The 27,310-nt window shown below is 37.5% G+C and overlaps 1 protein-coding gene across 12 annotated transcripts in view; it reads left to right on the top strand.

Moving 5' to 3' along the window:
• ZNF438 (zinc finger protein 438) overlaps positions 1–27,310 on the top strand; it is a 56,022-nt gene that overhangs the window by 16,293 nt on the left and 12,419 nt on the right. For 5 of the 12 annotated variants that reach the window (XM_064444909.1, XM_064444912.1, XM_064444903.1 and 2 more), the window contains one exon: positions 19,176–19,232. The exons of 1 other annotated variant lie outside the window; for it this stretch is intronic. In XM_064444909.1, coding sequence (XP_064300979.1) covers positions 19,205–19,232 — 28 coding nt within the window. In that variant the 5' untranslated portion in view covers positions 19,176–19,204. Of the gene's footprint in view, positions 1–8,229; positions 8,422–8,454; positions 11,257–19,175; positions 19,233–27,310 lie in introns of those variants that run through there. 6 more of the 12 variants (XM_064444913.1, XM_064444907.1, XM_064444914.1 and 3 more) reach the window with 4 other exon arrangements.

Below are 27,310 nucleotides of genomic sequence, written 5' to 3'. Positions count from 1 at the left end.
ATCTAAGGCAAGATTAAGCGCCTCAGTTTGAAACTGGCTATAAAAAGTAACATGTAAACAAATTTAACACACATCAGGTGTAATAGCACATTTTGTAGAACTGCAAACACTTGGTTTTTAAATGCAGTGGTTTCTCACTTTAAAAGTTCACAAACTGAGTCGCAGAATGCCTCTTGACTAAGATTTTTAAGGGCAATTTTTGTGTCCCTGGCTTTCTTGAGTGACTTGAACTGTATGTAACCAAGTATTAAGTACTGCTAAAATGCTAATTATCACTCTGATAGAACTGTTATTTACCACTGGTGTGCAAAAAGAATGATTGACTCTCTGAGCTTTCTTGGATTTGCCCCGGTTCAAAAGATACTATACTATATTATACACTGATGGAAAAAAAATCTCAGAACACATCCTCTTTGTGCGACTGTCTTTCAGGATCTTTTTTCTAGATACTGAATTTGGTGGGCTGCTTACATGAGAGTTCCACAACATTGACTTCAAAGTAGATTTGTGTTGCACATCAGCTTTTTTGTGGTCTACATTTCATCTTTGGTTCTTTGTATTTGTACACACATTACGTATATTCACATATAAATACATACATATTAACACTGATGTTTTTATAGGAATTGGCTATAGTCTTCGTTCTTAGATATGTATTAAGCATGCATAAGACCTTTAAGATGTGGCAGTCTTTTGTACACAGACTATGTATGTACTGCATTTTAATTCTATCTGTCTGCTTCCCATGTATTTAGTAATGCTTACTGGCTTGATGCACATATATTTGCTATTATTTTATATATATTTTTTTTTTTACATATTTTCATTCCTAGAGTTCTATGTTGATGCTTAAGGGAGAAAGAGAGGTGAAACATGGAGCAGAGATCCCAGTGATGAAGGGGGAGAAGGTGTGAGGATATTGTGATAGCACAGTAAGGGGTTTTAGAAATCGGTAATACCAAGGTTAATATGAATCATCATTTATTTTGAAAGGTTCATTATTTAACAGACACATATGCTGGAAAGCAAAATCAGTAAGTTGAAAAAGGATGTGCCAAAAGTAATTTGCTCTCGTGGGTACATACTACGGAATCATAGAAAGATTTATTTTGGAAAGGACCACTGGTGGTCGTTCCCTCAAATGCCCAGCTCAGAACAGGGCTGCCTTCATAGTTAGGTGAAGGTTGTCCAAGGTCTTGTTTAGTTGAGTCTGATCACCTCCATGGATGGATACTACACAGCCTCTGGACAACCTTTTCCAGGGTTTGACCCTTTCACTGTGAATTGTTTTCTAATATCTTGATTTCCCACATGGCAACTTGTCTGTAGCCTCCTGTCCTTCTCTTGTGCAGCCCGAGGACAGTCTGCCATCATCTTCCATACACCCTCCTATTTCAGGTAGGTGAAGACCAGATAGGATTCCCACCTTAGCTTTCTCCTCCTACAGCTGAACTCAGGTATGTCTGTGGGGAACGCAAACATGAGCACAGCCCTGGAAGTGCAGAATATGTAGGAGTATTCAGTTCCCTCAGCTTGCTCTTGTATGTCTATGGAAGCCTTTCTTGGCCTTTCACATCCTTGGCTAGTTGCAATTCCAAATCATGTTTGGCTTGCTAATTCTGTGCATGTGCCTCTAGCAAGGTTTCTGTATCCTTCCTGTTAGCTTCTTCCTCTTCTACCTTGTGTATGCTTCTTTTGTCTTGGAGCTCAGTTAGGAGTAGTCTGTTCATCTGTGTTGGCTTCTTAAACACCTGCTGCGTGTCAAAATGCTGGACCATTCTTGTACTTTGAATAGGCTGACCTTTAATATGAACCAGTTCTCCAGGACTCCCTATGTTTTGGGGTGGCCCTTTCAGTGGGGTCACACCAACTAGCTTTCTGAACAAACAGAAATGTTTCCTCAAGTCCAGGACTGTAATTTTGCTGTTAGTCTTGATTGCTTTTCTCAGGATCTTAAGATTCACCATCTCGTACAGCTAAAGCAGCTGTTGACTTTCAGATTCCTGACCAGTTCTTTCATAGAGTCATAAAGGTTGGAAAAGACCTCTAGGATCATCAAGTCCAACCGTCAACCCAACACCACTATGTCTCTTAAACCATGCCCTAAAGTGGCACGTCTTTCAAATACGTCCAGGGAGGGTGACTCCAGCACCTCTCTTGGGCAGCCTGTTCCAATGCCTGACCACTCTTTCAGTAAAGACATTTTTCCTAATATCCAATATTATTGTTTTCCTAATATTCTTTAGCTTTCCCCTGTCACTTCAGAAGGCACTGTTAAATCATCACCATATTTCCCCTCTGAAAACATTTAAGCCTTATTATAATACACTGGCAACATATAGTAGGATAGAATGTTGAAAAATTAGGCAGTGCATCTACAGTTTCCTATTCTTGGTGGGAAATAAGGTTTTTATGACCCAAATGTTAGAAGAATTAAATACTCTCCTGCCTGTTGTTGCCTGAAAATGAAAGTGTTTGGCCTAAAAACTTGAAAATGTTATGAAATGTTAATGGAAACAAATTTCTTCATTTGTCAAAAATGTGTATGAGGAAGAAAAGAGGAATAGAACAGTTTGTCAAATTGTATAGTTGCTACTTGAGACAAAATTCTCTCTTCTGTTATACTGCCCACTCAGAATTTCTTGGTTTGAGCACTGCTTGAAGGGGAAGAAACAGGTATCCTGGGTAAAACTGCCATCTTTCGTTTAAAAACTGAAATGGGCATGATTTCTGTAGCTTAAAATTAGATAATACTTAGCTGACAAAAGCAACTGTGTATTAAGACTTTTCACTGAAAATAGTAAATTCAGGTTAGATGAGAATCTCAACCACTGTAATAAGTTAGTTGGTGGACTCATCTTGGACCTAGTGATCTGATGCAGACCTCTGCACCAGCTCTTTATGTTTCTGAATCATACCCACGGAGGAAAAAAAAAATTTATCTGAAATAATTGACACTAATGCATGTGTTCATATTTGTTAATGAATTTCAGGTGGCTTTTTTTTTGTTCTTGAGTGGGAAATAAAAGATTGGGGTACTGGGGTGATAATTTTCTCACTTACACCTAATATTTAGCAGTTGTATTTTTTATTTCTGGACGATTCGTCTCTCTTTGAAAGTACCTCTTTTCAAAGTTCACAAAGCATGCATTCAGCTTATCCTTATTCAGTGGATTTTTACTAAATAAAATAGCCAGTGATTTTTGAAGGGGGGAAAAACCCTGTAAACACCCTTGCTTTCTGCAGTTTATTTGTTTACTGTAGTGTAACAAGCTAGATCCCAGGTCGCTGTCATTTCTGACCATTTACAGAGAGTATCCAAGTTCAGTGGTGGAAATAGCTTACTTGCAGCTCTTACTGATTAGTTAAAACATTTTCTGTCTCCAATAGATAAATATAGGAACAAAAGATGCTTGATAGGCTTAGCTAATATTAAGTTTTACTGCCCAGTTTACCAGATTTAGAGACTACCATTTAGCAAATGAAGAAAAGTGGATTAAGTATAGTGATAGGCATGCCGGCATTTTTTCTGTGCCAAGAGAAAATGAAGCATCATGACATCTTTAATGTTTGAGATTAAATACCCCATGGAATTGTTTGAAGTTCTGTCTATATTTTTAAGGCTCTCTAATCGTATGTTTTTAGATGAACAGTCATTAAAATAGAGAACTTTAACAGATATTTTACAATTTGAAAGGGGTTAGGAAACAGGAATACATTTAATCTTTATAATACATATGTTTTTCCTGTGTAGAAAGAATTCTATTCTTGCCATCTGGTCTGATGCCCAAAGTCATTTTATGATTTCTATGTGATCTGCTAAATGTGTATATATTGCCTAAATTTGTTACTTATTGCAGGCTTCTTTTCAAAATCCTATCCAAAACTGCATTTCAGAAACTTCAGGCTCATTCTACCATCTGTATAAAATGAATTTGGTTTCCAATCTGTGGATTTTCATAGTTTCTAAACACAGCAGGTGTTACAGCTATTGTGGTGGACAGTTTCATAAATACTTACAAATTATGTATTTATGTAGCCTGAAATATTGAAAAAATGAGTTACCTATTCATCTTTTTGAAGATAACTGTCATCAGTGGAAATACTTTTTTTTTTTTTTTTTTTAATTAATCAAAGGACTGTGGGCTTGAATGGAACTCTTTGTCATTGCCATTGCATGTTTCTTTTTTAAGGTTAATTCAGTTGAAACTTGTAGTATGATCATTGACATTTACGCGCTATGGATCATGAGGCCTGTATGCAGTAAGTGAATTTACACAGATCAGAAATACCTGTACAAGAAAAGCGGGAAATGTCTTTGGCAGTTATCACCATTATTTTTTCTCTCCCTTCTTTCCTTCCAGTGCTCTCAAAAAAAAAAGTAGTTGGGCTGGATGAATGAATGTTTGATGCAGAAAAAGATGCATGTTGTTAGCATGTGCCCAGTCCGCGTGTAGAAAATATGAAGTTTACAACACGGATCTTAGGTTGTTGCGCTGTTAGTGGAAGGCAAATGAGAAAGTGAATGTGCTAGAAATTATATACGGGGTTTTCTGCTTTGCTGCAGGGGAAGCATTGATTTTTATTTTTACAGAAATACATTCACTAATGTTCTTTCCATGCTAAAACTCTTATCTAAACCTTTACAGGATATCATGTTCTTTCTCCAGACTTGTATATTTCTGCTACTTAGTGCTAATTTTTTGAGATAAAGCAAAATGATAAATTAAAAAAACCACAAACAAACCACAAACAACAAAAAACCCAAAACAAATCACAACTTTGTAATGAAAATGATAGTGGACTCAACTAACTTGGATGTTAAAACATTTTGAATGAGAGTTTACTGGACAACCTCTGCGAGAACTAAATGTCACAACAAAACCTTATAAACTCTTCTGTGGTCTTGTATATTGAACATTCTGTTGCCTACTTTTAACAGTTCTCACAATTCAGAAGACAAGTAGAGTGGTACTGTGCCAGCGCTTTAACTGACAAAATGTATCGGAGGCTTTTTGTAAATATAATTCAGATCTTAGAAAAGTGAATACTTCCTTAAAACTCCTTCTGTATTGTATAAAGGAAAATTAGGAGAATTCAGCTGTTTGCATGTATGGGGAGTTTGTGCTCGTAAATCAAGTGGCCACTGATCAATTTCTGAAACTTCTAAAGTGCTTACTCATGCATATATATGTATCTATATATGACAGTTTCCAGACAGATAAAAGCCACATTATTCTGGTTAATTCTGTACAGCTTTTCTTTCTGATGCATGTAGAATAAAGAGTGCAGATGTTTTAGGAACTGTGACCTAACTTTGCATGTTAGGAGCCAAGAACAAGTTCTGCGTGCACATATCTCCTACTTTAAATCGAGTAAACTTCAAAAAGCAAGGAATACTTGAGCACAAGAATCTGACTAGCTTGACGATTGCATGCTCATTTACATACTCCCAGAGCAATTCTCTTCGGAAACATGATCTGTTTGGTTAAAACAAGATAAGAAGAGGAGTGAAGTTAGCAGTACATTTGGAAGAATAGGGAGCATTACGTGGCTCAAGACAGTTGGTTAAGGAGGTAAAGATATTAATAAAAATCTGTGGGCAGCAGAGTACAATAGAGTTCTTTAAATATAGAGGGTGTTCTTGAAGGATATAAAAGCTTAGTAATGATAGAAGTCCAATATCTGGCAAAGATGATAAATTTCTGCTCTGCAGAAAAAGGCATAAATATTCAATAAATATTATGTTCTGTATTCAGAAAGAGGCTGGATTATGCTTTTACATCTCACCTCCTCCATCATTAGGGATGGAAAGAACATATTATCACTGTACCAGCAACTATTAATGTTAAATGTTTTTAAATCTGCTGCACTGACACCTACAGATACTTTAAAAAAATAGCTTAGAAGCTATATGAATTATTAATTTTGAGTTTTAACAAATCATGGAACGGTGGAGAAATTTGAGACAGCTGGAGGGGAAGGGGAACTAACGTGCCCAAATTTAGAAATTATAATACGAGCACTTTGAAAAGGCAGGTAGTAGTATGCCATGAGTGAAGATTCAAAGAAGAATTGCATAATTAATGTTGATCAGAATGGGCAAGTCAGCCCCTACCTTGTACTGCTGCATGGGGTTACTCCATGAGAAGGCATTTACATTTGCCTTCACCCTTGTTGAATTTCACAGGTTCCTGATAGCTCTTTCTTCTGACCTGCCTAGGTCCTTCACAATAACGGCCCTGCCCTCCAGCTCCCAATTTTGTATCAGTTGCACACATGGTAGGAGTGCACTCTGTTGCATTATCCAGGTACTTAATAAAGATGTTAGGGTTGGCCCCAAGATCGATCCCAAAGGCATACTGCTTGTAACTGGTTGCCAGTTGAACTTTATACCACTGGTCACCACCACCCTTTAGCCTGACAGTCTAGCTGGTTTTCCATGCACCTTATCATCCACTTTCCAATACATATCTCACCAATTTGGCTGTGAAGGATACTGTGGGAGACCATGTCAAAGACCTTCATAAAGTAAAGATGAACAACACCAGCTGCCCGTCACTTTATCCACAGGGCTATTCATCTCATCACAGAGGTAGTTAGGTTAGTAGGGTATGATTTTACCTTCAATACATGTCTGCTGGCTGTTCCCAGCCTCCTCCCTGTCCCTCACGTGGTTGAAAATGGCTTCAAGGAGGTTTTACTCCATAAACTTTCTGTGGACTGATATTAGGCTGACTGGCCTGGATCCTCTTTTCTTGCCTGTCTTGAAGGTGGGTGTGCTGTGTGCCATTTTCTAGTCTTTGGGAATCTCCCTTGACGCCATGACTTACTAAAGACGATAGAGTGCATCCTTGCAGTGACACTGACCAGCTCCCTCAGTACTTTTGGATACATCCTTTTGAACCTATGGATTTGTACATGTCCAGTTGTATTCTCTTACTGAACCTCATCTTCATCTACTGTTGGTAACGTGATGTTTGTACCTCAGCCTTTTCCATGCATTCTGTCACCTGGTCCCCTTTTCCACTGAGCATTAGGCCCACATTTTCCTTTTCTTTTGTCAGTGAACTTGCAGAAGTCTTGTCACCTTTCCCATCCCTTGCTAGCTGCAACTCCAGGTGATCTTTGCCTTGCCTAACTCTCTCTGTGTATGCTTGAGCAGTGTCTCAAATAGTTAAAACTCTACTGAAATTTGGAGACACTGAATATGACTACCAAAGTTTGAATTTGGCCATAACATAGGAATTAGTGCCACTAATCAAAAGATAGATGCTTGGTTATTTAATGACCCTAAGTGAGAAGAACTTCAGTGTTAGAATTTGAAGACTTGACATGACTCAAGCAGTATAGGTGTCCGACAGCATGATTTTTATGGGAAAATAAAGAAAAGGTGCTGTGTATCAAACCACAAAAGCCCAGTTGCTTTAAAAGCTTGGTCATGCTTAATTGTTTTTCTCTTGAAGTACTAATTCAGTTTGGTCTTGCTTAGTTTGAGATTTAACTGAATGAATTAGGAATACAAATATCCTTAGGAACAGAAGGCAAAGCTGGAGGCTGATAGAGGAAGAAGAATGTTCCCAGGGTTAGCATAGTCTGTGCACCACAGCTGGTTGCTGGACAGTGGCCAGGAATAATTTTGACATGTTTATTTCACATTTTTCTCTATGAACATGTTTTGAGGACACTTCATTAAGTATGTCCAATGGTCTTTGAAGCTCTATGCTGTTAACATTTTTCAAACAACAAACAGGGTTGTGGATACAAAAATGAAAATTATATTGGCAAGGACTATTTGGACAGTAAAAACAATACAAGATAAGTGAGTGAAGGCAGTGAACTAGGACAGGTTAGACTTTGATTTATTCCTTTTTGTATGTTTATCTGTGTGATTGTTTTTGTAATAAGGTATGTTTCATCAGTAACACTGTGATGACAGACAGTAATAAATCCTGCAAAAAAGATATCATTTAAGTAAGTAGTGGAATATGGATATACACTTTGTCTTGCAAATGTCCTGTATACTGCATGGCAAATGGCTTACCAGTTTGAACAACAGCCGCTATTTTATGTTGCTTCTGGATGCTAATCAATCAAGCCATACCACCAAATCCAGACAAACCTGTGGAAAATTTTTCTATATCTAAATTTTACGATTTGTTTTAAGAAATGTGTTTATATAAGGTTGACTAGAATGTATCTCTCACTTTCTGATTGTTCTTAAAATAGATGATGTATCAGCTACTTTGGCCCAGCAGTTTTTCTGTCAGTTGGGTCAGACCTTCGGGAGCTCCCAGCCAGGGAAGTGGGGCATTCTGTGCAGGAGAATCCATCAAAGTGGTGACAGTCCTTTCCCAGAAGATGAGAGATGTGACTGTTTGAGCAAAGAATGCAGGCAAGCAGCTGAACTTCTCTGCTGGGGTATGTATGAAATAGTTTGGGCACAGCAGCAGCAGGGAGGGAGGATGCTGCATCCTCTGCATGTGCTCAGCACACAGCTGGGCAATTTATTCTCTTGCTGCAGTTTTCATAAGGGTTCTCCAGCTGTAGTCCACTTGTTTAGCTGTGAAAGTTGAACTGCCCTAAATTTTGCAAGATAATTTTGACTACCCTGGTTGTGTGTTGGGAATTCTTTTTATCTACAAGTATGAAATTTATGCAGTAATTTTCTTTAACACTTAAGGTGCTCACTGTCACAGAACTTACATCAAATGTGACCTTTTAATTTTTGCACTAAATCTGGAACTCTGAGTTTTGTGCGTGTTTCAGTGAGGTTATGTTCTAATTTGTATACTTAATATTTGATGTTTCTTTGATGTAGAACACTTTATTGTATGCTTAGGCGTCAGTAAAGGTAAAAGTCATATCTAGGATTTAGGTTGCTTACGCCAGTCATTAGATTTTTATTGGTTTTTTAAGTCCGATTTGTTAAGTACATATTTTTTTCTGGTGAGAAGGATCATGTTTGGGAAACAGGATATAATTCATAGTTGGGCAATGTATTTAATGTTCAACGTCATTAAGAAAATCCAACTATTACATTTACATTGCTGGGTTTAAAAGTATGTGTGTTCTTAAAGGGTAGTGAGCAATCAGCTATCCAAAAAAAAAAAACCAACCCACCAAGGTCCTTAGCCCTGAAGTACAGTCTAGGTTAGCAATGTTAGAGCCAAAGTTTGGGGGTAGAATCAGTGTAGCACAAAATCAGTCAAAACACTTCTTAGTACACCATCTGATTAATTATCTGGTATATTTTTCAGTGCATAGCAAACTGCAAGGACCAGCTGTGCATCACAACAGTTACATATTCTCAAGTGAATTCTTCTTTCTTCTCTAGAATTCAGAGTTTATTTCTGAGTTCAGCTGAAGAAAATAGGTCTTTTCCTTCAACATAAGAAACTAAATATTTCAATGTATAAATCTTACGAGTTTTTTTTGGTTGAGAGAAATTAGGCATCAGAATCTCGTATGCTTTGATTGGTCTTGGGCATTGGGCAGTGTTACTTTTTGTTTTGGGTTTTGTTTTTTTGTCATTAATACCCTTTTTCTTTTCTTTGTTTCTTTAGCTTCTGCCTTAGGTGAGCCCTTTTGGTAGGGGTCTTTCTCTTAAAAGACATTGGTTGATAGGAGATTTGAATTTTAACATCCTGGAAATCCATACCATCTTGGCCTAGCTCACTTATTGCTTAATCTGATACACACAGTTATAGTTTGCCTTCTCACTTTGTCTTCTATGCTATGTAATAGTAAGGGATTTTTTTTTTTGTTTTGGGGTTGGGGTTTTTTTTTTTTCAGTTCTTGAACGCTTGTTTTGCTTCAGACTGCAAATAAGACACATCGAAGTTACTTTTAAAGTGCAGTGTATTCTTTGTATGGGGGATATTGCTGCACAAACATTATAAATGTCAGAACGTAGTTTTCTGACTGAAAACTCTCTAGCTGACTTTTTTAAAAGTTCTGTAAAGGAAGTTCTTATAGAAACAACTGTAGATGATGCTCACTTTACTTATTTAGTACTATGCTCAAGTTTGCAGCTGTAAAGTCAGAAATAATTCCATTGAGTCAGAATTGCAAAGGCAATTCACTTTGCAAAGTTTGGAGTGGATTTTTGCTCTTTGTCAGCTGTTGGTTTCCTTTCTTCTAGGTAGAACATTAACAACATGCCCAGACTTTATTAAAATAATAAAAACCCTGTACAAAGTCCTTCCTGAATGACACAGAAAGTTTTATCTTCCTTTCGTCCCCTGAGGATTTCATGTTAGTGTCCAAATAACCCAAAATACCATAGTCAAAATGGAAAAAGTGATTAGGGATTGATTGTTTCTTGTTTAGTCTTTACGTCATTTAAGGGCCAGATATGATTCTGTGAAGACTTTAGTGCCACGTTTCAATCTTCAGTCAGTCAGACTGTCCAGGTAAATGTGTTGTACTCTTGTCTTAATCCTTAAATTATTAATGGAATTTTTAGGGCTGTGTTATCTGAGACATTCAAATATATTTTGACTATGTGTAAGTTCTGAGGTATCAAATATCTCTAAAATATGTTAGGAAAACTAAATTAAGAAAGCAGAACACTTGCTCTCCTTTCAGCATTGCAGTTCTGGCTGGTTATTTCCATAGTCTAAAACTGATAATTAAAAGGATCCTAAAACTTTATTTTCACCAGAAAATTTTTCTTACGCTACCAGTAATAGCGTATTCATTAAATGTCAAAGTTGAGGAAGATGGAAAAAGCAGCTAATATACAAGTAATGTTTTTTAGTCTTTCCATTAGTTATCTTTAATTATTTTGGTTGGTACCTTTGTCATACGTTAACCTCATTCTAATCCTTGAAATAACCTTTTGCCTGTAGGGTAAGAGCAAGTAAATAAAAAGTGTATATAGCAGTTTATTATGAAATATCTTTGTCTGTGCCACTCACTCCACTTCTCTGTAATCCTTCGGCATAGCATGAAATATAGGAAGGGTTTTTTTTTTACTACCTTTCTGGCTAATTCTGAATTGTGGTAAGAGCATTGCAGCAGGCATTGCTGGAACAATCTGTCCTATGTCCATAGACCCACTGTTACTGTGAATTTCAGGCAATCCTTTCTTGTCCAGTGGTAAATATATTTTCATCTCTGAAAAGCATTTGTTGAGGTTGGAGGTTTTCAAGACTCATCTGGACAAAGCCCTGAGCCCAGTGTTGACCCTGCTTTAAGCACTTAAGTTGGATGAGATGACCTACCACAGACCCTGCCAACCTGTATGATTATGTGAGTACCTGCGTACACAATAGCAGATGTTTGTCTAAAGCTATGTAAGTTTTATTATAACTGCAATGAAATTACTCTTCAGCATTTGTGATATCGTTTAGCTGAAAAGAAAGCAAATGTACTGCAGCAGGTAGGAAGTGAGAGATAAATTATATATTCTGTCATTATTAGACAAAAACAGTCATTAATTATGAACTACAGAAAAGTCAAAAATTTCACAATTTAATCAGGCATTGAAAGTTGAAAACCATAATGGTGTACTCCAATTCCACTACATATGGCATTACATACTGACCTGGACAAACTTGAGAAGTGGGCCCATGTGGACCTCATGAAGTTCAACAAGGCCAAGTGCAAGGTCCTGCATCTGAGTCAGGGCAACCCCCAATATCAGTACAGACTAGGGAATTAAGGGATTGAGAGCAGCCCTGCCAAGAAGGATTTGGGAGTACTGGTGGATTAAAAGCTGGACATGAGCTGGCAGTGTGCGCTTGCAGCCCAGAAAGCCAGCTGTATCCTGGGCTGCATCAAAGGAAGTGTGGCCAGCAGGTTGAGGGAGGTGATTCTGCCCCCCTACTCCGCTGTAGTGAGAGCCCACCTGGAGTGCTGCGTCCAGCTCTGCGGCCCTCAGCACAAGAAGGACATGGACCTGTTGGAGCGGGTCCAGAGGAGGGCCACAAAAATCATCAGAGGGCTGGAGCACCTCTCCTATGAGGAAAGCCTGGGTGAGTTGGGGGTTGTTCAGCCTGCAGAAGAGAAGGCTCTGGGGAGACCTTATTGGGGCTTAAAGGGGTCATTAAAGGGGGCTTGTAAGAAAGATGGGGACAAACTTTTTAGTAGGGCCTGTTACGACAGGACAAGGGGTAATGGCTTTTCAACCAGAAGAGGGTAGATTTAGACTAGATATGAGGAAGAAATTTTTCACAACGAGGGTGGTGACACTGGCACAGGTTGCCCAGAGAGGTGGTAGATGCCCCAAGTGTGGAAACATTCAGGGCCAGGTTTGAAGGGGCTCTGAGCAATCTAGTTGAAGATGTCCCTGCTCACTGCAAGGAGGCTGGACTAGATGAGCTTTAAATGTCCCTTCTAACCCAAACTATTCTACAATTGTATAAAATTGCTAGCAGAATTGTAAGATTTATAGATCTGTCTTATGAAACTGCATTTTTAAGAATCCTGGCAAAATTTCTCAGCAGTTTGGACCCAAGCCATAAATTAGTGCTTAGTTTACAACTAGGATAACTGGGGAGGGAGGGTGGGTGAGGACAGAAATAACAGGAGTAGAAGGAATTGCACAGTTTGAATCTTTAAGTTCTAGAGTAGTCATTGCCAAGTATGAGTGCTAGATGTTTCTGTTTCTTTATTTTTTGAAAAATCCTAAATTAGTTTCAATTTAAATTGTAAGAATTATCGACGGCATAGATTTCATGTAGTATCTTATAAAAATGGAATTAGCAGTTTGTGTTTTCCAGAACTATTGTTTCTGGGTGCCCTCAGAATCAAGAACAAAATCACAGAATCCCAGGTTGGAAGGGACCTCAGGGATCATCTAGTCCAACCTTTCTAGGAAGAGCGCAGTCTAGACAAGATGGCCCAGCACCCTGTCCAGGCGACTCTTGAAGGTGTCCAATGTGGCCAAGTGAACCACTTTCCTGGGGAGATTATTCCAATTGTTGACTGTCCTCACTGTGAAAAATTTTCCTCTTGTGTCCAATCAGAATCTCCCCAAGAGCAACTTGTGTCCATTCCCCCTTGTCCTCTCCATGTGACTCTGTCTAAAAAAGGAGTCTTCATCTTCTTTGGAGCTACCCCTTAAGTACTGATACATGGTGATGAGATCCCCTCTAAGCCTCCTTTTCTCAAGGCTGAACAAACCCAAAATGTAGCAATTGGTACTGATTCATCATTTCACAGTTACTTTCACACAGTAAGATCCAAGACTAGTTTAAAATCGGAAGCTTTGACCATGTAATAAGAATAATGTTAAAGGTGTCTAATACAGATGTGGAACTTATACAGGGCTTCAGTTCGCAGCCTTCAAAGCAGTACTACTGAGAAGGTATTTACTAAGGAAAACATAAAATTATAATCTGTCATTTTAAATTGGAAATTTGGAAAAAGGTGGTGGTTTTGGCATTCTATGAATTGTTTAATATTAGGCATAATAGTAGCTGTGCTGTTCCTTGCTCTTTTCAAGTTTTTCAGAATGGAGTTGTTTTCTCAAGTGGAAGATAGTTGGGGTTATTTAAAGTTGTAAAAACAGTTCAACTACAATTTATTTAATACACATACATCTCATAAAATCAAGAATTGATATTGCTCATTCTTCAGCCTTCTCCCTGGCATCCTTCTGAGAAATTTAGCTTTTATCAATTTTTTTCTCAGGTCCTTGAGTTTGCTTTTTTGAAGATAGTTATAGTTGTAAAGTAAGAATTATGGAGACTCTATGCTTGCCTGTCTGCAATAGTAGAAAATGTGTGGAACATCTTATTTCTTGCAGTGTATGTGCTAGTCTTTATTCATGCAATTGAAAAACCTTAGAAGTTGGTTTCAAAAGATTTATCTCAAGAAAAGCAATTACTTTTCATTTGCTTTTTATTTTAAGCTGAACATTGAAGTTGCCCTATGTTGTTTCATAAATAAGCTTTTATTATCAGCAACATGTTACTGAAAGTAGCATAGAACCTGTCGTGTAGGCACAGTTCCACTCTGACAGATGGGCATAGTGTAGGCATGCCAGCCAACCATTCTATACATCACCTAACAGAGTATGAAGGGAAGAATTTTTGTCCAGGATTGCCACGTGGCATTCAGTGCATGTAAGGCTTGAAGTTCAGGAAATGTGCTTGGACCAGTCCATCTCATAGGATGACCAAAAATTTAAAAATAGCCTGGGTTTTTGTTTCTGCTAGGTTTGTACTGGGAAGAGTGACCAGTTGCAATGAGGCTTCTGTTTCTTTTTAGCTGTCTGCTGAAGTCACCTAATGGGCTCAGCCAAAAGAATTCTGCCGTGAACATACATTTGTCCCGGATTAATTACCTAAGTGTGGAAGCATAAGCGGTGTTTTAATTTCTCTTGTAAGAAAGCTGTTGTTTGTGGCTACATGGATATCTCTTTGGATATAGAAGAGGAAGATGAGGATCTACTGATGTAGGATGAAATCCTAATGTGAAAATATGATTTAAAATAAAAAACTCCAAAAAAATCAGACTTCTGCAACTGAAGATTTAGATAGTGAAATGTAGAATATTTTTGCAGGCTTTCAGAAAGGCAAATCAGCTGTTGCTTGGTTATTGGGGTTTAGGGTTTTGAGGTTTTTTTTTTAATTTTTAAAACAAATTGGCTTTATGCCTTGTGCTTGATTTTATAAAGTAGCCAAGCACTGCAGGCTTTTGGCAAATACACTTGCTTGAACAAATGCTTTCTTGTGTTATACTAGTCAATCTTTATATCTGTCACTTTTACCTTCCTTAGTATTTTTGTGTAGCTTCAGTGTTTTAATCTTTCATTTTAAGTCTAACTCGGCCTTTAAATACCAATGAATTTTGCTAACTTTCCTGGAACTTATGCTGGTGGGATTCATTCATGCTTTTTGGGGACTTTGTTTCGGTTGAAAAGTTTCTAAATTTTGGAAAATAATGGTTGCATGGCACTGTCATTTACGAGATGGCACAGTATGTGAAAGAACAGGTGTGGAAAAATGAAGTGAATAAAATTGCTTTTGAAATATAAATGAACGTTTCATGGGCTTCTGTTAGGAGAACGTCTCTTCTAAACTATACTAAGGATTTAATTTCTCTTTTTAGCTGAATGTTTTCCTTCTGAAATAAAATCACATAATAATATTTAACTGACACTTCTTTACATGCTGGGTTTTAAATTAAAATTCATAATTAAGCTTAATATGAAATTACAGGGTTTGATTTAATGCTTTCTTCCAGTACCCGAACTAATGTTCATTGCATTAGAAGGTGCAGTTGTCATTGAGAAGCTTTGTTCTATTAACAAATGGTACCAAAAATAAATTCAGTTAGGGTCATAGTGGTTTAGTTTAATACTGTTATGATAATAAGTACTATAATTACTTTCAGATAGTTCTTCCTTCCCAGAGGATGAGATTTTTAGTTTTGATGCCTGCTTAAAGCATGAGAATGACAGTAAAATTAATGTCATAACCTTTACAGCCTATTTATCGTTTTCTGTGTAGTATCCTAAAAGATTTTGCGTAACATCTAAAATAAATGTCTTCGTATGGACAAGCATCAAATTAGGTTAATTGGGTTCACCTGATACTCAGATTCAGTCTGTCTATCAGGACACCATTTTCATGCAAAAGACCTGTGGGTATCTTTCTGTGAAAATTACTTTTAAATTATTACATGTATATGCTCTGCTTCCTTTGGTTGTTAAAGACCAATTTACAGAGTAGGTTTTTTCCGGTTTATTTGATATTTTTACTTCTTCTCGTTGAAAATCCATTTATCCTTTCATTCTGTGGTAACATAAGTAGTATAGGCATGCTAGAGCTTATTTTGTGGCATTAAGATAAATTTTACTTTTTAATTCTGTCCAACTTCGATTCCACTTCACTTAAAATGCTTGTAATAGATCTCATTTCTGAGTATTCAGCAGCAGATTTCAAGAGAACTATTTTGATTTCTGGAGTAATGCTACTTGGATGGTTTTTATTTATTCCCTGTGGTAGAGTTACAAACAGAGCAAAACAGATTTTAAGATTATATAGAATTTAAAAAGTTTTATCATTGGGATAGGCTTTCAGATGGAGAAAAATTGGTGATAATAGAAATAATCCATATAATCTTCTGTATTTGGAAAGAACCAGTATTGGACTCAAATATAACCAAGGAATACTGTAAGAATGTTTGCCTCCTCAGTATTCAATAAAAACAACAAGGCATCCTGAATTATTAGTGGTGTCCAACCTAAAATCTCTTCTGGATGTTGAGAGTGTAAAACAGGTACAAAGCTTAATTTTTTTTCTAATGTTGTCTTGGTTTACTTGAACATGTTTTTTATGGGAATTAGTCATGCCAAGTCAGATTTATAGTTAAAAAAAAAAAAGCAAACCACTGAAGGAAGTATAGTTGGTGTATAGCTGTTATATCCTTCAATTTCTGTACTGTACATTGATTCAAAATTTCAGAACTTTTGGATAAGGCTGCAGTTTATGTTTAGGAGTGCATCAAATGTATGTAGGTATTAAGTATCTTTTAATCATGTTACAACCTGGCTGAAAGATGTCAGAAGCTGTCAGTGAGAAAGCAACATGAATCATTATACTTGTAGTAAAGTTGTGGTGGGACTGGTTCAAAGACTAGCACTAGGCAGTGATCAGAAAGACAATATCACTGTTGATAAACTTGAAAATTGTGTGACTGTCCTGTCTGCATTTTACACTAAATTACGTGGTTTGCTTTGTAAACGGTGTTTGTATTCAAAGAAAACATGCTTTAATATAGTCATATGTATAACAATGGTTAGGAAAATTTGAAAGGATGATAAGAAGAATCTTGCCCTGACTTCAAAATCTTGAGCTGTTCTGTTTTTCAAAAAAAAAAAAAAAAAAAGGTTACTTGATTAAATATCTGCAAAACTAAAGGGCAGTGAAAGGTTCTTTGGTCTAAAAACAATTAAAAAATACTCAGGAATGTCTAGAAGATGAAAAGTTGATTTGAGAAATTACACTTTTTTTATTGACAGTAGCTGATCGAGGTACTAGGCTGTCAAATAAAGCACTGGATTTTCTAGATCAAGACCATTATCTTACTGCAGTTAGGGTTGAATTGAAATCAGAGATGCCTGTACAAAATATCTGGATTTGTATGGTCTGATTTTCTGTCCTAATGTTAGGGTTTGTGAATGCTTGGAGGAAGATGTGAGCTTGTATTTCCACATGGTATTCTAAGAATTATTGATCTGTAGCCTGAAGTCTGGTGTGCTTGCTGTAATTCCAAGAGGATTTAGTAATCATAACTGGGGCACCCTCTTAAATGATTTAACGCTCTCTACAACTGGGAGGGACCATGAAAACCTATAAAAACAGGACTTCAGAATAATAATAATAATTTTGAGAACTTTCATTTGAACATAATTTCTTACATTGTTTTTTACAAGAATATGCATTGCTGTAATTACTTCAGTATGTTTTCAAGTGTTGGAAATCCGAAAGTGGAAGAAAAACTTCTGGCTTTGGTTCTGTAAAAAGATCTTGTTGAGCAATATGGCCTTAAAGAAGGGTATTGTTTGTACACTGTGGGTGACGAGTTGAAAATCCATGCTGGTTCCTAGAAGTGTTTTGCCATTCCAAAATGACATCAGTGTGGTCTATTCCATTATTGTAGGTTAAGAGGGAGTTGTCTATGTGTTACCACGATGTGAAACCACATTTAGATGGGCCGACATATGTTTGTATACTGGGTCTGACAGATTAGAGCTTGACTGCTTAAGTACCACGGACAGAGGCTCTTTGAGGCAGCCTGTGATGTGCTGATACGCATCGGCAAACCTGTGCCAGGAGGTGCTGTTTGACATACAGGAGCTTCTTATTACAATATGGCTCAGTGCAGAAGATACAGGTACCAAAGAGCCTTACCTGTTTGCTGTGTGAGAGGTCTCCTCCCAGCAACCACGCTCAATTTTCTTCTATGCTTTGGTATTTAACTTGTTGGAAATGGAATTTGTTTTGCCTCTTTTACACTTCACTGCTGCCCACAGAACCATCTCCTTCCTAGAACCTTGCTTTTTTAGAGTCAATTGCATGATAGTAAAGAAACATATTCAAGACTTATCTTTGTGTTTGGCAATTGTGTCAGAATTTGTCATAATTATTTTTGTATTTACCCAGAAACAGTCTTTCGGTACTTCATGTGCTCAGAAGGGGGCTCTTGAGCGGATGGCTGGAACGTTCTTTATGTAAGATCCTACCAGCTGTTAAATTGGCCAGGAAAGTAAGCAAACTCCACATCCACACAGCTGGCTCTGTTCATGGGAAATGTTATAGATATGCACTGGTATGAAAGCCTAGATCCAAGTAAACCCCCAAGTAGTTGGGAGTTCCATCTGTGTCGGTCAATGGACTTGTCTGTTACCCTCCCAAAGTCTCCAGCTGCATCAGGAGAACAAGAGTTCTATACTCTGTGTGACTTTCAACGTCTTAGTGGTGTTCAGCCAAACCAAACTATTATGCAGCATTCCAAAAGCCATAGACCATTTTACAATAAAGAAAATCTAAGTGGACAATAACACAATTTTATATTGTCATTATATTATACTATGTCTTTCTTGCTTGACTGTTGAGTCACACTTGGCCAAAGCTTAAGCACCACACTGACTGCACTGGGAAGAAATAGCCAACTCTTAAGATCCTGTGTGGCCACTTGATGTAATGCTATATTATGTCAGAATTTTTGCATCAAATTTTGTGGTGAGTACCAACGTCAAATTCAGGAGAGCTGGCAGTGTAATGTTTGCTCCACAAATGAAAGCTGATATCTTCATTGTAGCATCCGTGGAAGATTCAGCTTGTGAGTCAGTTACATGGGATCTGTGCAGCGAGATGTTTGAAGGAAAATAGTTGCTTAACCCTACATTGTCTCTGATTCTTAAGAATGTATTGTCACATTGGAATTCTTGACATGTCCTCTTTTCTGGCTTTAATGGGGGTTTTCAATTACAAGAAGCCCAAGTTGGTTGTGCCCGGTGTTGAAATAAGGAGAGTGCATATAAGGGTATGTGTGATCTAGAGAAACACTTGGTTTAAAACTCCGGTGGTGTTTTGCATGAGGATCCATTCTGAAATATATTTTCAGAAAACTATTGCAATTGTCTCTTTTTTTTCTATTTTTTAGTTTATGAAAAATTATCGGAGCTTCTAAGTATCTGTATTTCTTCTTTTCAGGAACGTTGTCGTAACTATTAAAGGGCATAATGCAGAATCCTTTAACTTTTTCTGCAGGTATAGTATACTTTCTATACTTTTTTTGAGAAATTAGATGCTTGTGATTCAAAATGCGGGAAAAAAAAATCATCATCATCAATAAATCACCGTATAACTCGTGTCTACTATTCTACCCTCGTACAGTTAAAAAAAAAGACACTGCAACATTTATCTCTTGAAACAATTGCAGTAGCTAAGACTGTTTTCTTTAGGACATTGCTAATTACTGTTACCACTTATAGTTGAAACTTGAAATATATAAATCTGCTTCTTATTTGACTTAGCAGAATTAAGTGTTAACGGTTTATTACAATTTTTTTATCCTCATATATTTGAAAATCATTGTCATATTTGACCCCCATGTAATCGGGGGTCAAATCTATTTGCAAGTAATGCCACAAGGCTAGCACAAACGGGAAGATAAATATTTTCTAAATATAAACTTGTAATTTTAGATTTTAAGTGCCTTTTCTTCAGCATTCCTATCCTTACTAACATTTTTTGTGTTTAACTATATTTATTCTATGTTTTGTCTCTTCAGAAGTCATTTTGTGTTGATTTAGTTTTCAGTAGGGTTAGCGACTTGAATTTTTCCCTCCATTATTAGGAAGGGTGCTTGTGCTGAAACTGTATTCCCAAGCCTCTAAATGTGCAGCCGTACTTGAATATGCTTTACCTTTTGATCTGTGTCACAATGCTAATGTTTAAATACGAATTTTAACTTGAATGTCATTTTTAGTGATACTTCTTAAATGCGAGTGAATGTTTGATGGATATGACATAAGCTCTAATGGACCTTTCAGAACCATTGCAGGTTGTCAGTTAAGTTTCCATCGTTAGTACTTAATGTTAATTAAGAAAAGCGCTATGTATTACTTAACTTGAAGCCTTGAGCTTTTACTGTCATGTAAGTTTATACTTTACCTGTTTTGTGAAGACTGAGTATTTTTATCATGCTGTAATAATTCTGAGGAAGCTATTCCATGAGGATGTCATGCAAATTGAACTTAGTTGATGAGTTCTGTGTCTAATGGGACTAGTCTTTCAAGGGAGACAGTACTTACTGTTGGGTAAAGCTATCCACCCTGCAGTGTGCTCTATGTCCATGTGCTTATGACTGAAGTACTTAATTCTAATACTTAAAAGCCTCAGTTTATTTTTTTCTTTAAATAACAGGAATTTGACCACTGTTGTAGTCAAATTGAATGTGTTATCTTTGTTAAAGCCATTTCTGAATAACAGGAGAATATAGACTGTGAAGCTGTTTGCAAACTTGAAACTGATGAATCATTTGCTTTGAGATTTTTTGAAGACCTTTCCCCCCACCCCCCCTAAACAAAAATCCATTCCAGTCACTATCCTGTTATCAGCTTGCACCCAGAGTGAATTATGAGAGCCATGTTGTAAACTTTGGAAGCGAGGGTTCATGTCAGAGATCATAACCAGATCCTGACCAAGAGCTATATCAGTGTGAAATCATGATATTCTGCAAATATACTGGTCTCAAAATATTTTTTTGTATTCTTTTATGATCACTCTTTTTTGTCCTTGTATCAAGCACCATTTTTGTTTCTTAAATGTGTTATGGCATTTTGAAAATATTGACGCTATTAGCAATTTATAAGGATTGATGTACAACTATAACAACATTGGTACACTTCTTACAAATAAAAGGTTTGAAAATAAATTGTGTGAGAAGTAGAACCTATCCATGAGTTACATTCAGTATAGCATTTTTGTCAGTCTTTCTATACTTCGAAAGTGCTTGATATTTTTCAGTTGAGTATGGAAGTAATAGTGCAAGTTCTTTGACAAAGTAAACCCTTCACTGCTACCGTTTGTCATGTAATAGCAGAAGTTCTGTAATTTGATATGTATTCCTTCAGGGCATCTATATTTTTCTCAATATAAAATATATATATTAGAAGGGTGATTATTATTTATGTAACAAGCAATTGTAACTCCATGTTTGAACAGATGTACTTTTGTAAATAATGATAAATATTTATCTTCTAAGATTTTAATTTTTTTCCTAGGAATTATGAAACTATCATTGAAGCGTCATATTCCATCATTCACACTCATGTTAATATTTGCTGTTCAGCAAGTGCTGGATTGTTTTTGTAGTGTTCCATGACATAAAATACCAGTGTGCCTTAGAGAACTGAAATACCTTTGCATGAGTGGCGCTGTCAGATTTATAAAATGCTTTTGTTGAAGGAGTCTAACATGAAAAAGATTGTGTATATTACACAATTGTGTAAAATATAAGGTTGTCCTTGTTTATCTAGGAATGTGTTTAATACTTTTCTTTTTAAAATGTACTTTGGAAAAGTACATCACAGGCTGAAATCATAGTTTTGTTCCTTGGGTATGTTTGGGTTGGTTTTTTTTTTTTCATATATATAGGGTTTTTTTAAAATGTCATTGTATAGTTTAGTACATTTTGTATCCAGGTTAGTATGGTCAAACTTCAATTAGCCATGTAAATGTGTTTTAGCATCAACTCTCACTTTGCTGGAACCCCTGCTGCCTTTATATCATTAACATAAATGCAGGTGCAAACAGCATTTATGTATTTTGATAGAAAGCAGTTGGAGACATTTCACTGTGGGACACGACACTTTCAGATTGTGTACATCTGTTCAAATAATGTATCCAAGCCAGTGACATGAATGCAAGGATAAAAACATCTGCCCCTGAGACCATTTGCCATACAGCAGATGCTTACATCTTTATTTATGCAGATGGTTTGTGTGATGAGCTGAGCAATGATGAAAGCAAGGAACTTTGACAAAGATTTCAGGGTATTGCTTGGGATGGGAAAATACATCGGTAACAGTGCTTCATCTTCAGATGCCTACCAAAAGAAGAACATCTGTTGGAAATACTGATGTTCTTAGTAACATGGAAGTGTTGTTTGGGGCATTAAATCCATTACTGATTTTGCATTAATCTAGGGTTTTTTTTAAAGATCTCTTGCACAAAAACTGTACTGCAGTTATAGAAGATACTAAATAGTTTAATATAAGTAATTACTTCTAACAGGAAGGCTCAGCTGCTTTGCTTCAAGAAATTGTCAACTTTATACAAAGCCTTGAATTGAATGAAAAGCTTGCAAAGGTAGAATACTTTGAAATAATAACTCGTCATGTTGTTCAGAGGTGTGTGGTACTGTAAACGATTTCATGACTTAGGGGATTTTTCAACAGAAGCTGTATGTAGCGTTACAAAATTATTAGACAAATAGTTCAGCCGTTCTGTTGTTTGAAAATTACTGTAGGGAGTCGCCGTGAGTCGCAGATCTCGACTGAGCTGGCACTTAAAAGACGGAACAGGAAGCGGCCCAGTGTGGCCTTGCGGGCCGCAGCCTGGCTTGCCGGGCTCTGGCGGGGGCCGGAGGCCGCGGTGACGGGCGCCCGACTCCCCCTGCTGGACTCTGTACCAAGGGGCTCCTTTGTCTGCCGGAGCGTGCCAGATACACGTGAATTTAATTAAAAATGTACTGGTATTGCGGCACGTGGCAAGTTAAGCATATCATCTTTGGCCTACATTCCTGTTGACTGCATTCCTGTTTTCGTTCCCTCATATGCTGGCACCCATTAACAAGTGTTTGCTGATATATTGTCACTTCGTGGTGTCTTCAGTCAATTGCTTTACAGCACATCCAGTACCTTCTTGTGAGAACTGGTGCTGCCTTTAAACAATGCAGTGGCCAATATGGGAAAGCTTAGCAATGTCAATAACCATTGCAAATACTTGTAATTATGCACAGGGGGAAAAAAAGCATTCAGATACTGTAATTTAAATTAATTTTTTATACGTCCTACTACCAGAAATGCATAGCTACGTTCAGGTTCAGCAGCAAGTGATAATTTTATATGCTCCGAAAACTAATATCTTCCTAGTCAGGCCCATTGTCTTTCTGAAGATGTTTTAGTTTTCCTGTGCTTTACAGGGCTGTGTGTGTCTTTAAAAAAATATACATATCTATTAGAAGTACTGTGGAGGTCCTCCAGTCTTTATTTTTGTTTTAATCCTTAGTGGAATTGACTACAGGTGGCAATGTTTTGCATATCTCAGCCAGAGCTGTAGAGTCTTTTTCTGAAGAAATTGGGGTCGTGAAGAAAGAAAAGGGAGGGACAGACAGCGCAAACAAAAATCCTGATTAGAGAGTCCCCATTCAAAAATTAAATCACTTAGGTCATTTTCAAAAGAAATGAGGTATTTACAGAATTCCTCAGAAAATACTCTTTAACTGCCACCTAAGTTTAACAATGTGTTCTGGCCCTTTCTTTGGGGAATGATAAACCCTGTGTATAGTTAATACATGAAGACACAAAATAGGCCAGGCCAAGTCTGACAGTCTTGTAGTCTTCTGTTCGTCTTCAGTGAGGGAGTGCTTTCCAAAGTTTGTAGTACAGAAGTCACCATGCAGATGCTTTTAATGCCTCAAGTAAAAGACATTTGTTCTATTGAGCCAAAGCAGTGTATTAATTGTTTTTTTTTCTCTTGTGTATGGCCTCTGTTCAGAAAGAGGTGCTCTGGTGGTCACAAAAAAAGTGATGCTATAAAAGGAATAACAATTTTGCTGTTCTGTTGTGCTATCTATTTGCACATCAGTACTTGCAAAAAATAAATTTTGGGAGTAAGAGGCATAATTCCCTTACTGCAATCAGATGTACATGTTTTCTGTCCCATAGAGGGAAGGGAGGAGGGTTGAACTCTCAGTAAGACGAAGGCAGATTCTATTCTCAGCTTGTTTGAAAGGGAAGCAAGAGTCTACTCAGAAAATATTTCATGATTTATTAATAAAATTGTTCTGCTTGACCTTTTTGTGCTGCATAGTTTCTGAAGAATTCTGCCTTCATTTTTGTAGCAGACCTGGTCATTATTGTTTGCTGCACTTAAGCAAAAAGTAAATCTATTAATTACCACTTACATTAGGCGTATCAAGGTTTTGTCCAGGTTGATGTGATCTTGATAGGCCTTTTGAAGAGGACTTTACATTGACATCAACTTTACAGTGAATTAATTAGCATTTAGGTCCATATCTTTCTTGAAGCTTGCTAGAAGAAATCTCAACTGGCACTTCTCCCAGAAAATAATTTTTAAAAATCCAATTACAGTCCTTTCTTTTGAATCTTCTGTTTTTCCCCACCTTCTAAAGAACCTAATTCATATTCGCAAAGCAATTGAATGTTCATGAGTTACGAGTTTATGACCAGTGCTTGCATCACCTCCCTTCAGCTATTCTCTGAACAATTAGTTCCCCCAAGTGGCTGTGTCACTGAAGCCATGCTTTGCAAATCTCCAGGTATGGGATTATGTGTGGAACAGAATGACTGGGCAAAACTGACAAAGGTAAACTACTGGATTTGCAATGCTACCAACATAATTTCCGTTCTATTCAACTAAGTCCTGTTGGAGCAGTGTGGTTTCTAGACAATGCCCACTTGAAGCTTGATGTGGTTGGTTGCTGAAACTAGTAGAGGCATATAGAAGCTGGAACACACTCTCTTTGATGATGTACATAACAGTCTCTCTCAGACAGAAGTTCCATGCTTAAACAGAAAAGAACCACTGTTTCCATCTTTAATGGTGATTTGTGTGGTTGCAGAGGCCAGGCACATCCTGAGCCCATAGATTTATCTGCATAAACCTTATTCCAAAGTTCTGTTATTGCCATAATGACAAAAATATTTGTGATTTCTTCAGCTATAAAGGTGGAAAAAGACAATAATTACATATGCTTTGTATCTAGCTCTCTTTAAGTTAGTTTTCATTTCTTGATATGAAAATATTTTGATCTGCTTAAAACCCATTAATTATGTTAACCTTAATATGAAATGAGTAGCTTAAAACTTGAAAGACTGTGCCTTCAAAAAAATGAAAGGCTTTTAAAGTTCACAAACACTGCATGAGAGATGTTAAGAGAACATGTGGACATGCTGGTAAATGTATTTTAAAATCATTGCAAAAGGGTGTTTAAAAATCTCATACGTATATATGTTCTGACTTTCAGGAAAGAATTCCTAAACACACTTCCTTTAAAAACATTAGCACACAAATGTTTTGGGTTTTTTTTTATAGGAGGTTGTGTTAAGCCTTGCATTGCCCACATTTTATATAAGATGTTGCTTTCGAATATTGATTTACCCACATGTGGCTAAAACATTTGATATTACAACTCAAAAAAGTTACGTCAAAGCTGCTGGCCACTTGTTATTCCCTATAGAAATAGGATTTCATACAAATTTTAAGAGTTACTTGTGCTGGGACAATACAGAGATATGTGAAATCTAAATCTATGAGAAATTCAAAATGATGTCTTAGATTATTATTGTTGCTCATGCTGATGATATATCATCTAGATGCATTGATTTCTTGGTGTGCTAACTTTTGTTTAACAGGTCTGCTTTTGCATGGGTATTGTTTTTGTTACACTTTTCTCTGAGGGCAGAGATACTGGAGCCAAGATGCTGGCAGGATTGTATTGGCAGAAAGAAACCTTAAATAGAATCATAGAATTGTAGAATAGTTTGGGTTAGAAGGGACATTTAAAGCTCATCTAGTCCAGCCTCCTTGCAGTGAGCAGGGACATCTTCAACTAGATTGCTCAGAGCCCCTTCAAACCTGGCCCTGAATGTTTCCACACTTGGGGCATCTACCACCTCTCTGGACAACCTGTGCCAGTGTCACCACCCTCGTTGTGAAAAATTTCTTCCTCATATCTAGTCTAAATCTACCCTCTTCTGGTTGAAAAGCCATTACCCCTTGTCCTGTCGTAACAGGCCCTACTAAAAAGTTTGTCCCCATCTTTCTTACAAGCCCCCTTTAATGACCCCTTTAAGCCCCAATAAGGTCTCCCCAGAGCCTTCTCTTCTGCAGGCTGAACAACCCCCAACTCACCCAGGCTTTCCTCATAGGAGAGGTGCTCCAGCCCTCTGATGATTTTTGTGGCCCTCCTCTGGACCCACTCCAACAGGTCCATGTCCTTCTTGTGCTGAGGGCCGCAGAGCTGGACGCAGCACTCCAGGTGGGCTCTCACTACAGCGGAGTAGGGGGGCAGAATCACCTCCCTCAACCTGCTGGCCACACTTCCTTTGATGCAGCCCAGGATACAGCTGGCTTTCTGGGCTGCAAGCGCACACTGCCAGCTCATGTCCAGCTTTTAATCCACCAGTACTCCCGAATCCTTCTTGGCAGGGCTGCTCTCAATCCCTTAATTCCCTAGTCTGTACTGATATTGGGGGTTGCCCTGACTCAGATGCAGGACCTTGCACTTGGCCTTGTTGAACTTCATGAGGTCCACATGGGCCCACTTCTTGAGCTTGTTCAGGTCCCTCTGGATGGCATCGCATCCTTCAGGTGTGTCAATAACACCACTCAGCTTGGCGTTGTCTGCAAATTTGCTGAGGGTGCACTTTATTCCACTTTCTGAGCCATTAGGATATTTAACAGGTCCCAGTGCAGGCCCCAGAGGGACACAACTCATCACTGGCCTCCACCTGGACATTGAGCCTTTGACCACTACTCTCTGGATGCAACCATCCAACCAATTCCTTGTCCACCGAACAGTCCACCCATCAAATCTATATCTCTCCACTTCAGAGAGAAGGATGTTGTGGGAGCCATGCCAAAGGCCTTACAGAAATCCAAATAGATGACAGCACGATAATTAAGCAACTCCTATGTATACTTTCAAGCAACGGGGGAAGGCAGTTCTGGAAATTGAGAAAGTAGAGTTACCTACCAGTAGAGATTATTAATGTTTTTCTCCATTCCTTTTTTTTTATGTTATGTTTGATACCAATTTCCTGAAATGTAGATCTGTATAAACTCTGTCATAGATCAATCTATGGTTGATAGTGCAATAAGGATGTTTTGGGTAAAAAAAAAAGACCGAATTAGACAGGAAACTGAAGAACTTCCTTAAATATGAACTGTGTACCCATGATCTTGGATTACTGTGACTTATCTCTCAAAAATGACTGTTTATGCCAAAAATCGTTTTCGCATATTCGCACACTGAAAAATGTCACTAGAAATTTTAAGGTTGAACGTCTGCTTTAATGGAGTCCAGTTAATGTCAG

This window comes from Phalacrocorax carbo, chromosome 2 (genome assembly GCF_963921805.1).
Source record: "Phalacrocorax carbo chromosome 2, bPhaCar2.1, whole genome shotgun sequence".
Taxonomy (NCBI): Eukaryota; Metazoa; Chordata; class Aves; order Suliformes; family Phalacrocoracidae; genus Phalacrocorax; species Phalacrocorax carbo.
This window is presented reverse-complemented; position numbering and strand designations above follow the sequence as displayed.